The 15,270-nt window shown below is 38.8% G+C and overlaps 1 protein-coding gene across 5 annotated transcripts; it reads left to right on the forward strand.

Annotated features, from left to right (window-relative positions):
• Positions 1 to 10,371: 10,371 nt before the first annotated feature.
• LOC148010761 (protein WALLS ARE THIN 1-like) lies at positions 10,372 to 14,501 on the forward strand. Of its 5 annotated transcripts, none has more exons than XM_087671004.1 (7): positions 10,372 to 11,020; positions 11,595 to 11,657; positions 12,148 to 12,264; positions 12,415 to 12,616; positions 12,702 to 12,860; positions 13,313 to 13,414; positions 13,753 to 13,970. In XM_087671004.1, the coding sequence occupies exons 1-7, from the start codon at positions 10,818 to 10,820 to the stop codon at positions 13,828 to 13,830; spliced, it is 924 nt and encodes a 307-aa protein (XP_087527130.1). In that variant the 5' UTR covers positions 10,372 to 10,817; the 3' UTR covers positions 13,831 to 13,970. The 5 variants fall into 5 exon arrangements, with proteins under 5 accessions (XP_087527130.1, XP_087527131.1, XP_087527129.1 ...); XM_087671005.1 differs by having other exon boundaries at positions 10,373 to 11,020; positions 13,767 to 13,891; XM_087671003.1 differs by having other exon boundaries at positions 10,375 to 11,020; positions 13,313 to 13,464; positions 13,767 to 13,970.
• The last annotated feature ends 769 nt before the right edge of the window (positions 14,502 to 15,270 follow it).

Genomic DNA, 15,270 nt, shown 5'->3' on the forward strand with positions numbered 1-15,270 from the left:
ATGTGAATGCAATCAAAACTGAAGACCTTCATGCTAACCAGATGCAAACTCATCCTCTTGCAAATCTTGTAGCCACCTCTTCCCGGCCAGTGCACCAAATGAAGAGCACCCTGCCACGGCACAAATCAAACCATGAACCGGCTGGGTAGAGGCTGCAAATACATTGCTGGCCACAAAAACCTGTAGGAAACCTTTCCTCCTCACCAAGAACCATTGCTCCAAAACACACAAATGAAAGGCACACAAGAAATTGAGAGAAATTCTTCCATCCTCACCCTCTTCCTCTTCCTCACTCTCCATAAGATCTTGCAAAGGAGCACAAGAGAGGGAAGCAAGAACAAGAAGGCAAGTGTTGTGCCAAAATGGGAGAGAGGGAAATGAACCGTGAGAGGAGAAGATAAAGGAAGAGAGAGGGTGTAACCACCTCAACCTCCCACCTCCTCAAATCCCACGGCTGCAACCAAATTTGCATACATGGACTAAGGTCTAAGGACCCTTCAATTTTAGCATGAGACAAAAGGGTTTGACCTTTCCTTTTCCTAGCAATATTTTATAGTGTGTCTCTTTTGGACTACACATTTTACATTGCTTCATATTTGATTTTTTACAAGAGAGTACAAAAGCAAAGTGTCAATTTGCAAAGGATGTTTCCATGTTGAGCACATTTTGGTGCCTATGTTTGCACTGATTTGCTGGTCATCAGGGGTTGATCGTATTCAGAGGTTTTAACCACATGACATTATTTCACATTGCTCATGATTTGACAACCAACACGCTCCCATTAGGCACTAGAGTGAACCATCATTCCAAGAACCTAGACTCAAATTTTGTTAGTTTATCCAGTTCCACAAGTTTTCCACACAACTCTACTTAAAGGAGTTGATGAGTTGTTTCTAAAGGGCTTTCTCTCATGATATTAGAGTTGTGATAAAATCTTTAGTAGATGGAAGAGGTTTTTGTAAAGATGAGTTTGGATTCTTATCTCATGAGCGAGGTAGAGGCCATGTCAGTATCTAACTATAAGATTGATGGCCTTTTGTAAGGGGGTCTTAAGCTAGGAGGTGGATTTGGTTTGGTGCAAGTGGTTTGGTTCATATGGCTAGCTGATTTCATTGAGGTGATTGGCTAAGTAACTACAGGGATGAGATTAGAGTTGAGTTTCATGACAAGATGAGTTTGGGCCTCTTCAAAAGTGGGGCCCAAAGGAACAATAACATCAGGGGGCCTTACCTCTAGCTCATCAGATTTCGCTAATGGTGTGAGGTGAGGTAGTTCATGTAACAAGTGTGTTGTTCCTCTCCACAGCCTTCTATCCAATTTTGATGCATAAGAGAGGGTCTACATTTAGTATTGGTTGAATTCCCTTACTAAGTATTAGCTTTCCTTTGGAGTGTGGGGGTCAAGGAGTGAGCAAGGAGCTCACTTCTTTCTTATAGACTAGCTAGAGTTTCTTAGGCTTTACTGGAGCCCATGTGTTTCATTTTCTACTGTATCTTTGTATCTTAGGAGATGAACATCATGTGTGGAATGCTTGGGTCTGAAGTGGTTGTGGCCTTGTGGGTTTGGGTTGCAATGATTTAGGTAACCACACCTAGGTTTTTCCTTCATGGTAGCCTTCTACTCTTAGTGAAAACTTTATGGACCCACCTAGTTTGTTTTCTATTGTGGCATTGGTGTTCTTGTCTTACTTTTTGAGCCTTCAATTGTTGTGGTGGTTATTGGGCGCAAAGTTAGACCTTCACTTCATTTTGCTTGATCCTTGGGACCCACTTTAGTTGGGTTGTGTTTGGTGGAATTGCCATGCTGATTGTATTTCTTTGTTCCATTTATGCAAGGAGGAATTGATTGAGCAAGGTGTTACCCCCTCTTTGGAGGTTATGTTGGGTGAATTTTTGTTTGAATCTCAGTTGCTCTGCTTTTATTGAAGAAGCTATGATGATTCGTAAATTGTGCACTTCTAAGTGAAGGCATTGCATATCAAAGTCAACTTTGCACTTGGTTTTCCACTTAAACAGGTGGCCCAATAATATCTCACTTCCAATTCCTTCTATGTTTAGCAACATGTAGAAGATCGGTGGGAAACTTTCATTCTCGATAATTACCAAAACTTGGCACTTTGCTAATAATCCATAAGATATGCCTTCATATGGGCTCACCTTGGCAGTGGTTCCCATGAGTATGGGTTTTCTCAGAGTGGTCCAGTCATTATAGGTCATGATGTTACAACTGGCTCCTTTGTCAATGAGTGCATCAACAATACATTCCCTTCTTGTTGTAAGCTTGATTTTGAGATAGAAAGTAGGTATTGTCTCTTTGTCTTTGGGTTCAAGCTCGATAATCATGACCACACATATGGCAATCAGTGGTAATGCCATTGGTGGTTCATGTAGTGAATGTGTAGATGGATAGTCTTTTTTGACCCATTTGCCATTGAAAAAGCCTACACCTCTTCATCATCAAGTGTCTAAAGTTTGACATTATAGATTCTACTAATTGCATATGTGTAGAAAGGTCTTAGGCCTTTGAAATTCATTTTTTGCTTATGCCTTTAGATGGAATAAATCAAGACAAGATCACCTTTTTTGAAATCTCTTTATTTGACATGTTTGTCAAACTAGGCCTTTTGTCGTGCTTTTTTATAAATCAAAGTGTGTGTTGCCAATAACCTGGTTTCATATAACAATCTAATTCTAGCAATTGGTCAGTCCAAGATTTTTTACCTTTCCACCTTTCTTGCAAAGCTACGCATAAACTTGGAATGAAGAATTCAAGTGGCATAGTTGCTTAAATGCCATACATTAATTTGAAGGGATTTTGATGGATTGTAGTTTTGTAGACTATTCTATGCATCCACAATGCTACCATGAGCCTATTGTCCCATTCACTTCAAGAAGTCGATGCTCTTTTGGTTAGCACATTGATCTAGATTTTATTAGTGCCTTCTACTTGTCTGTTTTCTTGTCGGTAGTAGGGTTCAAGGCTTTTGATGCATGAACATGAATCTGGATAGTATGTGTGCCATCACCTCATTAATCAAGTGCTTGCCTTGGTCACTAGTAGTTTTAATGGGGCAACCAAATCATGAGATCACTTGCTCCCATAAGAATTTTGGGGTTGTTCGTGTATTGTTGTTTCTTGTGGCGCTAGCCTAAGCCCACTTGGTCAAGTAATCAGTAGCAACAATAATGTACTTTGCTTGTGAGTATTGTGTTGCATGGCTTATATGCGTGACAAAATATATTCCCCACTTCTCAAAGGGCTATCGTGCTATTATTGGTGGTATCTCTAATTTGCCTTGGGAACTTTTTGACACTTGCATTCATCACAATGCTTTACAAACTTTATAGCATTGTAGAATAGGGTTGGTCACCACAATTGGAACTGTAAGATCTTTTGAGCCATGGAGTTTCCGTCAAAATGGCCTCTTGCAATTCCTACATGCACTTCAGCCAAGACTTCATGCATCTCATATTCACAGACACAACATCTCAATAGGCAATCTTGGCCTAACCAATACATTTTTCCCGTAATGAAATGATAGGGTTGCACTTTGATTATCAGTTGAGACGAAGTTGGCCCTTTTCTATTAGTTGGCCAATTATTTCACTCTTCAAGATCTCAACCACATCATCAGCCCAGTAGGGAGTGAGTTTGAGTTTAAAGAGATCCTCTACATTAGAGATTTTGAATAAATATGCAATAGGGATGTCATCTACGACAATGCCCCTTTTTTTGGCTCTCCATTGGGTATTCGAGATAAATGATCAACCATGTAGTGTTGTTTTCCTTTTTGCACTACCACTAAGAAGTCAAACTCAAGTAAGAGCACTAACCATCAGGCTATGCAACATGGTAGCACATGGTTTATTAACTAGGTACAACAACAACTAGTGATCCATGAAGAAGGTGAATGGCATTGCTAGTAAATAATGATGAAACTTCTTCTCTACTGCAAACACCATCACCAACCCTTTCCTTTTAGTGGTAGAATAATTCATCTTAGTGTTTATGAGTTGGCATCTACTGAAGCTCATTGGATAGTCCAATTTGTGCTCGCCAAGCTACCTCAAGGGGGGGGGGGGGGGGTGCGAAGATTGGAAATCACTCATGAATATATATATATAGCACATGGGTTCAAAATAAAGGATTTTTCAAATACCATTTTTTATGTTTTTAACATATGGAAGAATATCACATAAAGAGATTGCTTACATGTTGAATAAAAAAGGGTTGTATTTTATTCAAGAAAATTTCATAGATAAGGGTATTTATAAATAAGCCTTACACACACGTGATATAGATGATATACATATAGTGAACCCCTCGAGGGAGGCGTCAATATGCACATAGAATATTATGGTCCAACCTAGGGCTCATAGAATCAGTGCCATAGTTAAAGTTTTTTTCAATATGTCATATACATGTCGGCATTCCTAGGTCTACTAAAAAACAATCAACAACTTGTACATGGGTCAAGTAATTAGTGCATATTTCAACACAAACCGTCGATTATATCCCATGTGGTTAAGAAAGCATTGAACTTCGTTAAAGTTTTTTATAGCAATGGAAACTTGAGAATGACTCTAACTTTTGGGAGTTAGTTGCAATACCATTCTTTGATACCAAATGCCTTAGAATGCATCCATTTTTTACTTAAAACTAGCACTTTCAAGGGTTCAAAGAGAGACCATATTACCTACATCATTCAAAGGTTGATCTAAGCTTTTCAAGATGTTTTTACCAAGTTAGTGTGTACATAGAGGTCATCTATGACACTTCCAACCATTTGTAGTGCATGTCCTTAAAATTTCTACACATTAAAATTATTGAAAAGTGGAAAGAGTATTGGTTAGTCAAAAGGGCATAATGACGTATGTGAGCATGTCCCATTTGGTAGCAAAAGTTGTTGTGTATCAATCTTTTGGATGAACTTGCACTTGGTTGTAACATGAAAACCCGTCTAAGAAGCTATGGTTCCAGCAATCATTTTCAACATGTGCTCAGTATAAGGCAATGGGCAGTTGTCTCTCTTCATTGCTACATTGACTTTGTTGTAATTTATGCACACTCAAAATTTTCCACTTTTCTTCCTCATAATAATGATCACGAAGACCTAGTCCATGTGCTCAATATTGCATTAGCATGTTTAGGATTCATTGTACAGGGACGTTGCTCAACTGGCACCATGTCCAACACCATGGGAATGCATTAGCATGCATACGATTCATTGTATAGGGACATTGCCTAACTGGAACTACGTCCAACACCATGGAAATGTTATAGGTGCTGATGATGGGGTCTATTCCTTTAAGTTTCTTTAGGTGAATATATCCTTGAACTCTTGCACGAGATACACAAGGCTAGCTTCCTCATCCTCGATAAGGTCGTTAGCAAAATGAAAACAATGGTAGACCTTCTATAGGTTTGCAGGTTTGTTCTTCTCTTAATGCCCCAAGTAACACCACTAGCTGATCTCCTTTTTTAAATTTAGTAAAAGCAGAAAGGTCATAAGGCTCTTTTCGTTTCTCAACATCATCACTTTTTGTAATCCCTCTTTGTTTCTCCTTCAACCTTTGGTGCCACAACTGGATAAGAAGGGCCCCCTTGGTGTGTCAGATTTTAGGCAACATAGGAATCTTTGGTCACTATCCAAGCCAACTTCTAACTCGAAGTTAAAATCATAGCCTTCACCAAACAATAAGGGCATTTCTCTTGGTGGTTATAGCTTAGAAGTGGTCCTAATGCTATATAATCTTATTGGGTTTGCTTGATTGAGTTTTCCTTGCTCATAATCCAATACTTCCATCGAGCTCGTTTGTCATTGTAGTCTCTCACAAGCCAAAGGGTGTCTCACGATCCTTGTGTAGCCATCTTGTTCTGTAGGCTCCCGATCCAAGTGCACTTACCACCATGAGCCTCAAATTTCTGACATCAAAAGAATGTAGGAAGAACACAATGATAACATAAGAGAAGAGAACCACCAAGTGCTTCATCTCCCCCTCACTCTACCTCTCTCTCACATTCCCTCTCTCAAAAACAATTGAGTGTTTAGAGAAATAGAAGCAAAGAGTTCCTTTATGCTCCCTTGGGTGGGTGGTATTAGGAGCTACATGGGACTCTACTCACAAAAATATTACAATTTGCATGGGAGTGAGCATAGCTCTCAACTTTTATAGATCACATTATTCAACTTACATTTTTTGAAATGAACGAAAATTTTAATCCTTCCCATTGTTGGGAATTCCCTTGCTTCTCCATTTGCTTTTGATTTGTAATGGAGCTAAGAGGTTGTTTCAAGATACTATATTTCATGATTATCTATAGAAATCATCATTCATCATGCAAACATTGTATTTTGTGATTGTTTTCAAGATAAAGAACCAAAGTGCAAAAGGTTTTTCCTTAGACACTCAGGAAAGGGTTCGTCTTGAAAGGGAAGGAACAATGCATAAGGATTAACCAACAAGACAGATTTCTTGCATGCATGCATATTTGTGTAATTGGTACCCTTGCTTTTTACAAGCGAGGTATGCTTAATATGTTTTCTTAAAGTTTGCACAAGAGTCATGCGTTAAAATAAGTTAGAATGAGTACTATGTGTATATATTTGGCATAAAATAGTCATTATGACTATATTGGATCTCAAATATTTGTGGCAAGGCATAAAGCTCTAAAAATATTGTAAGGTATCAAATATATATAATTCTTTTTGTTACATATATAGAAAATGTTGTCCATGTAATATAGTTATTTCATATTATTTAAAGTATTAATTATAAAAGTGCTCTAGTCCAAGTATTGTAATGATATCACTAAAAGTAGTAGAGCACAAGCTCCAAGTCATAATATGTGGTAGTGTCTTATGATGTTTGTTTTCATACCACTTTTAACCAATGAAAATGCACCACGTAAAGTACCACTTTCTAATGGTATTCTACAACTCAATGTTGGGGTAAAATACCATGGTCTAAACATAAAGAGCCACTCTTTAGTGGTGACGTTTAATTCCAATCGACATTTAAGTGGTGTTCCACCATTATAAAGTGGCTTTTCACTAGTAAGAAGTAGTGTAACATCACTTAAAAATGGTACCCAAACCACTATTTAGTGGATCACTAAAAAGTGATATCCGCTACTAAAAAATGTGACTCATTACTTAAAAGTGGTCTAGTGAACCACTAAAAAGTGGTACACACTACTAAAAAAAGGATGGCTATGTCCACCCATGTGCTTTCATTGTGAAGCTTAGATGGTGATCAAGAGACATATGATAGGCACAGAGCTTAAGACCAGCTATAAGTATTGTGATTGGATGAAAGATAGATTGATTATGGCCTTGGAGGGGTCTTCCTTTTATAGCCATAGAAGGTAGTCTCATCAACCTATCCGACCATATTATGAACCTTCCCTAGCTGACTAGTGAATGTTCCCTTTACTAGCAAGCTGGAGGCACTACAATTGCGCCCCCATCCCCCCAGACCCCCTAGCAAGGGGCTACTTCTACAGCCCTCGGACCCCAAAATAGGGGTCTTTGGTAACTCTTGCACCCTAAACTCAATACAATGTGCTTTGAGTTGCTACCAACTTAACTACCCTACATAACCGAAAGACTAGATACCTAGATGTCACATTTTTTCCATCCAGTCACATGGACCTTATCTAGCATACAAGTTAGGACCCAACCAATGTTTGGGGCTCATACATGGCTTCTCTTCATAATGGGTGCATATGGATCATTGGTGGCACCTTATGAAGGTGAGACATTGAGCATATCCAACATTAGGAAGATTTCAAATATCTGTCCCATTGGTGCAAGCAATAAGAAGAACATCACCCACCTTTTTTGGCATTATAGGGATGCTAAAGCCCTATGGCCTAGATTCAAAGGTTTGTTCTAGCAAGTTGGCTCGATCAAGTGTAGTGTGATGATGAGGATTGTAATCTGATGTCATTAGGGTAGTGATTTTCAAGTACTTATGAGAACTCATGGGCTAATAGGAACACTATCCTTATGGAAAATGCCCCCAAATTATCATTAGAAGTGTTGTTTAGATATATGTCTTTGAGATAGTATCTATCTATAAGGCTCTACAAAATAACAATAATGTGTTTAAGATTGCCTTTAAGCTTCTTACCGATAGGCTATAAGATGTATTTTGTTTATCATGGCTCTTCCAAAAGATGCAAATATCTTTGCTCTAAAATCTCATCATTATTTTAAGCATTACATTTTTTTTTTGCTAAATTACCAGTGTAAGGAGTGGTCATTGTTTACATATTTTTAGGAAACCGTAAACTTTAAGAGCTGTTTTACCTTGAGTACTTAAATAAATTGCCTCCCTTCTAATCTAGAAACTTGATTTTAACACATATATTTAGTAGTAGGATGTTATAGTTTAGAGTTGATTAATATAGTTTATACCAAATTTAGGCTTCTTGGGGACTTATTAGCACCACTAATATCAATACATTGTATTGAGCATGTATTCTCTAGCCATGCGAGATTATACATACTTAATTGTGTTTATTATCATGATTAGAAACATTTTCATATAACTTTAAAATTATCTATATGATACATCTCTCATTGCTAATTGTATGTGCTGTATTATCTATACTATTAGCTAAGGAAAGGTGGGGGGCGGGTGTCATGTGGCAGCCCCCACCTCCCCCACAAAAAACAAAGAGAATGCGGGGGCGGGTGCCACGTGTCCAGCACCCGCCCCGGCGCGAAGCGCCGGGGCGAGCCTAGGTGCGGAGCGCCTAGTGTTTGTATTATTGTAAGGTTATTTCCTATGTTGGCAAACCATTAGGTTTAGTAAACAAGCTTACTAAACAAGAAAACATTGTATGCTTTCGTAGCCTCTATTTAGGTTTTAAATATATTTTTTGTTAATCATGGTTTGCCTAAAAGAATCATCTTTGACTATGATTCTTTCTTTTGCATTTAGTCAACTTTGCAAATTAATACACCTCACATAGCCACTAAAAAGGCATCATTTGAAATTGGTCATGGTTGGAGGATGCCTATTTTCATTTCATGTTTGAAATTGTTTATGGTAGAAGGATGCCTACACTTTCATTTCCTAAATTTTCTTCCAGATGTAAATGATTTAGTTAGATATCAATTTGTAATTTGATCTCAATTTGATCAAGTTAATGCAATCATTGCTTAAGCCTAATAAACTTGCACTACTCAAGCCAATAAGAAAAGAAAAGCTCCAAAATTCAGAGAGGACAATTTGTTTGGTTGAGAATTGAATGGTGTAGGGAAAAATCAAGCCACCAAACTTTCCCAATATCTTGTGGACCACTTACAATTTCTGGAAAACTGAATAAAAATGCCTTTAACTTGGCCTTCCACCTCATCTTTAGACAATCACTATGCCTTCAACAATCATGACGCTTTGCAATACTCATCCTATCACACAACAACGTTACACTCTTGTACCTTTCTAAAGGTCTTGATATCACTTATTCTTATATCAACTTTATACATTGTATCTCTCTAAAGAACTTTGAGAACCAATGGCTTCCTTTTGGAAACAAATCAAAAAAGTGGTAGAGAGTGACTAAGAAACTTGGAAAAATCTTACAGATGAGTGGGGATCATTAAGTCTTGAGAGAGCTATTTGAAAATCCACTAATAGACACCTTTTTACCCAATAGTGATTGAAGCATGCATCTAGAGGTGCTTGGACATGATGAGATATGATGTCACATTTTTCTTCACTTTTCTTTGAAGGGGAAACAAGTCCTCTATGGAGGTGTTTATGTAAGTGTAGTTCAGCATACAGACACAAAGATATTCCCATACATGGTGTCATGTGCACATCTGTATGCACATTTTGATAATTTAAACATCTATTCATTGCAGAGTATGTTATTAGTAGATCACTTGTAAGGGTGAATTTGGGGCTTTGCAAATTGCAGAAGCACATTGACAATTTTGTTAACAAACCTTGCCCTTCATGGACAAACATAGGTCATGTATAGACACATGTTTTATCATCGTGTTACGTAGGAAAGTGGACAAATACATGGTTAAATATGCATTAGAGACACCTTAACAAGGACAAAGAAGAGAGCCTTGTAATTGGTAACTTGATGAAGACACTTACTTGTGAACTATAATAATATGAGAGAAGTACATGTGGTGGCTGTAATGATTGTATGTGTGGTAGAATGCGTACACTGTGGTTACTAAAAGATATTAAACAAGTGTGTAGGATTGATGGAATTATGAGACCTACAACATTGTAAAGTGTTGACTGCACCTTGTTATGGACAATCAATAGATGGACCCCAAGGAGGACAACTATTGTTGGAAAGGAGAGGTTGTGGACATGAGAAGGCGATAAGAAGGGGAAAGGTCGAGGGCTTGAGCTTTAAGCCTACTAGAGGACTACAAAGGATGGATGCATGATGCTTCAATAAGAGTGGAGGAGCTTGACATCGGTCTTTAACAAAGCTATGAAATCTCTCTCCGTCTCTCACACACACACACACACACACACACACACACACACACACACACACATATGATGTGTAGTCTCACAATAAAGTCACAACCTAGACACAAATCTCTCTCTCTTTGAGTCTCGTATATGAATGTGCAGTCTCACAATAAAGTTACAACCAAGACACAATTAGATACCATTATGGATTAAATGGAAGAAAATTTAGGTTTCTTAGAAGCTCGAAAGGAGATTAAGGCTAATTGGATGTGATTAAAGTTATTAAGGCTAATTGGACGTGATTAGGAGATTAAGACTAATTGGATTCGATTAAGGGGTTTGGGGGGAGAGAGGTGGGAAATGGTACTCGTGGCGTGCTGTCCGGGAGGAGGGGCTGGCGCGCGGGTTCACATGGCTGCCGTGGCCGTGCAGGTGGTATACGCAGGGTTTCAGGTCCTCATGAAGGCGTCCCTCTCGTCCGGCCTCAACAAGTACATCTTCCTCGTTTACCGAAACGCTATCGCTGCCTTGCTTGTCTCCCCTTTCGCCTTCTTCGCAGAGAAGTGAGTGCTGCCTTCAGCTTCCCTTCCCTTCCCTTCCTTTCCTGCGATTTCTCGCAAAATTTTGCTTCGCATCAATGATATCTCCACAAATTGAATAGATTAAACATGTCAAAATGCATGCGGATTATCTTTTTTAAAGCGTTGCTGATCCTTTTCATAAATTATTTGTTTTGAACTAGAAAATCACATGTTTTATTGCTCTTTTATAACAAATGCAAAAGATGTACGTGCCGTCTTCTTTAAAGCATTGTGACACTGATGCGTTTGAACCAGGAAATAGTATGTCTATTACTGCACCCTTTCTGAGTCTTTTGAAGATTCCTTACAGTACTGTTTTCGAGTTAGGAGAGTCATCTGTTTATTGCTCCACTGTGTTTCATTTCTGGTTTTTCGAGATTCTTTTCGGACTTTTAATTGGAAGCATTTGTTGAATGCTCCACTATTCTTAACTTCTGGAATTCTCAAGCATTCGTTGTTGAGGTAATTCACAACTAATAAGAATGTGTACATTGTGTGGAATCTCTGGCCGATTTTATGGTGGTCTGAGTTTGCTGTCCTTGTTTTCAATGGCCAGGAATAAACGGCCACAACTTACAGCCAGCAAGCTTTTGCAGTTCTTTGGTTGTGCATTGATCGGGTACTCACTCGAAATCTTATCGATTATGTCATCAAACATCATAAACTTGTTGATGAACAAATTATCATGAGTAATCTGATCAATCACTCTGTTAGTTTGCCATAATGTGATTACTTCTATTTATATCAAGATTACTTCGTACAATGGAATTAGCCCATTGAACCAGGATTTTCATCGTATCTGACATCATGTGATCAGTGATATTGCCTTCCAATCTCCTGTATGCTCTTGAATTTTAACTAGTGCAACCTAAAGATTAGCGGGATGTGATGGCCAGCCATTCATATTGTGCTAAACTTGCTCAACCATGTGATAGATTTTTCCATTTTTTCATACTTTGTAATTAGTGGAGTTTCATCTGATAATTTTTATGCACTATAGGTGGAAACAGCTTTTGATCACTACAATGGTCTGTTAAGCTTGTTAGTCAAGTTCCTTGCATACTATTGTGCAGGGTTGTTAGTCAAGTTCCTTGCATACTATTGTGCAGGGTTTCTTTGAACCAAACACTCTTCCTTCTGGGCACTGACTTAACTACAGCAACCTTTACCAGCTCTATTCAAAACCTCATTCCTGTCTTCACATTTGTTCTGGCATGTCTCCTAGGGTATATCTTCTTCTACTTGTTCATCATCAATAGTTCCCTCACTGTTTTATAACAAAAGGAAGATACTCTAGCAAGCTTTAAGAGTTTGTCCGTCAAAGAGATTGACTGTAAAGATGATAAGTTCCAGCATTATTTTTCTGTCTCTCCTAGCTTGGAGAAAGTCCACTGGCTAAGCCGGATGGGGCAAGCAAAGGTATTGGGCACAACTATTGCAATAGGTGGTGCCATGGTGCTAACTCTGTGTAAAGGTCCTGTTTTGGGCAACTTTATTGGAACACTGTCCTCTTGGGAGCTTGGTGCAGCTTGCCTTAGTGCAAACTCCTTAACTTGGTCTATCTGGATAATCTTGCAGGTGCTGTTTTCGAGTTTCATTTACTGTTACTATTGCCTCATTATAATCTTGTGGAGTGGTAAGACATGCATGTGTATCTGTGCAGACTCCTGTCTTGAGGACTTACGGTGCACAGATCTCAGCTACTGCTTTTACATTTAGCTTTGCCACACTGCAGCTTATGATATTGGCAGTGTGCTTAGAAAGGGATCTCTCAGTGTGGGTGAACACCCTCATATCCAATATTCCTGCCATCATTTATGGGGTAAATAAACACATTTGCAGAGACTTACAGTCATGGGATAGTCTTGAAGTTTCGATGCTTGCACTGTCTGGGATCAATCTTGCAAACAGTCTTACAAGTTTTACAATCATAGTTTTAATTTGAAGTATTCCAATGCATTAACATTGATGAACCACTGTATGTTAGTAAGGTATCGTTAACACGCATAAAAGAATCACATGGGTATCCATTTATAGGTTTCATAACTGCAAATGGCCATTTGGTAATCCTATATTCCACTTTTTGGTTTACAGTAGTGAACTTTATATCCCAAAAGCAATGCAGACATGGGAGTCACACTTGCACATTTGATCTATGCATTAAAATTTAAACCACATGGACTCATAATTTTTAATGTGATTCTTTAAAACTCATCATGGTTGGTTTGACTTCTGCATCATCTATTGTTAAGCATTGAGTTGTCTGTAAAACAGGGTTTCGTCACATCTGGTGTAGCCTTGACACTACACAGTTGGGTAGCTCATAGAGGAGGCCCTGTGATGACAGCTGCTTATCAACCTTTGCAAACTGTCATGGTAGCTCTCTTAGCATGTATCTTTTTGGGAGAGATTCTCTATCTAGGAAGGTCTGGACTCTGTTCCCTTGTCTTTCAAGCAATAATGATTGATAACTCTTGTTTGCATTGGATGAACAAGAGAGTTGGTCAAGTCAACTGTTACTGATATGATGCCATACAAGGGAATGTGAGCTTGCCTTGTTTGTGGCAAACTTAATGAATCCTTGAATGTATCATGCTTGATGCCTGTTTCAACAAAGGAATGACCCAAAAAAAAAGAAAACCCTTCTGTTTCAGCTTTATATTGAACAAAAGCTTGCACAAGTTATTGGCTGATTCAAAAAAAAAAAGTCGCAGTATTGTGGGTGCAGGTCTGATTATTGGAGGACTTTACTTAGTGATATGGGCCAAATCTCTGGAAAGGAATCTTGCTGATTATACGGACAACTGGAAAGAGGTTGCTTATAAATCTCCGAGCTCAAGTACAAACTCATTGCTCACAGATCCTTTGTTGGATGCAGTTGTTCTAGTCAATGTGCCATTCCATGTCGTACCTGAAAACTCAGAACTGGCCTGACTAATGTAAATGGTAGGGTCATTCACCAGCAAAGTGCAAAGCGATAGGGAGCCCCTTGGAGGGCAAATGGTTTTTCTCCAGAAGGAGAAAACGCATGTAAATGACCAAGGTGTTATAACAAGCACGTATAAATCATAGATGGCTGGACTCTGAAACATCACACAAATTGGTCCAGCAGTACCACCTCAACCACTAGTTGGAGGATGGAGAGACTTACCCTCCAACAGGGCGCATGTTTCTCAGCATTTCTTATTTCTGCCTTACAGCATGAGCAAAGTATCAACTCAAATACAGAGCACATTTTCCCCAGCATTACTTATTTGTGCCTTACAGCATGGACAAAAGGCCAACTCAGATATAGTTGGGCCAAATAATGGCAAGAAAGAAATTCAGTAGCACGATAAACATGGGCCGGAGAGAATGGTTTGATGTTATCTACTATAATGTCCAGTACAGACCTTATGGCATTATATTACCAATTGAAACAGGCAATTACGGGCTGAGAAACAAGGTTCTGTTTTCCTTTCAATGCCTTGTAACGAGGTTAGCTTAACGTGTTCCTAGAAATCCATATGCTTTAGTAATACCTAAGGAGCTTATGATGGAAAGTAAATAATTGCGAATTACAAAGCCACACATGAACCAAAAACAACAAACAAGGAATAATTTCAAATGCAAAGAAAACAGCTCACCTCAAAGCCATGCAACACGAGATAAATCTTGTGTATGCAAGATACACGTCTACCTTGCCCAGCCATGTAATGAAAACCTCTTTGAACCTCGATCATTTTGGTGGAATTCAGCATTGCTGTCAATATATGCAATAAGATGATCAAAAGCAGAGGTAGATGGCAAAGCAAGGAAAGGCAACCATGCCGAGTGTCACAAGGGTACAACTGGTAGAGATTTGTGAATGTCATCAACTTCTTGGCTGAGGCTAGTCAAAATAGAAAGGTATTGGGATGGCTGTAGTCCAGGCATCATGTCTATGATGCCCTTAACTGATGACTAACATGGCCGCCTCGATTGGCAAATGGGCTTGTTGTAGTTCTTCTGGTTTTCCACTATAAAATACAGGCCTGTGTTTTGTGGGTAGGATGTGTGCTAAATCTTAAAGCATCGGGTCCAAGGCATAATCAAAGGCGAAAGGATTGGGATTGCTACGTTTAGAACACCAAAGACCTTGCATATTGTTGTGAGCACCTTCGTTGAGCAGTAGCACTCTTGGTCTGTTGGTCTCCTCCCGCCATCTTCTATCTCCTAGGCAAAGTTCTAGACACAGATGGTAGAAGAGGTTG

Source organism: Lygodium microphyllum, chromosome 29 (assembly GCF_053477565.2).
Source record: "Lygodium microphyllum isolate KBCC chromosome 29, Lygodium_microphyllum_v1.1.10, whole genome shotgun sequence".
Taxonomy (NCBI): Eukaryota; Viridiplantae; Streptophyta; class Polypodiopsida; order Schizaeales; family Lygodiaceae; genus Lygodium; species Lygodium microphyllum.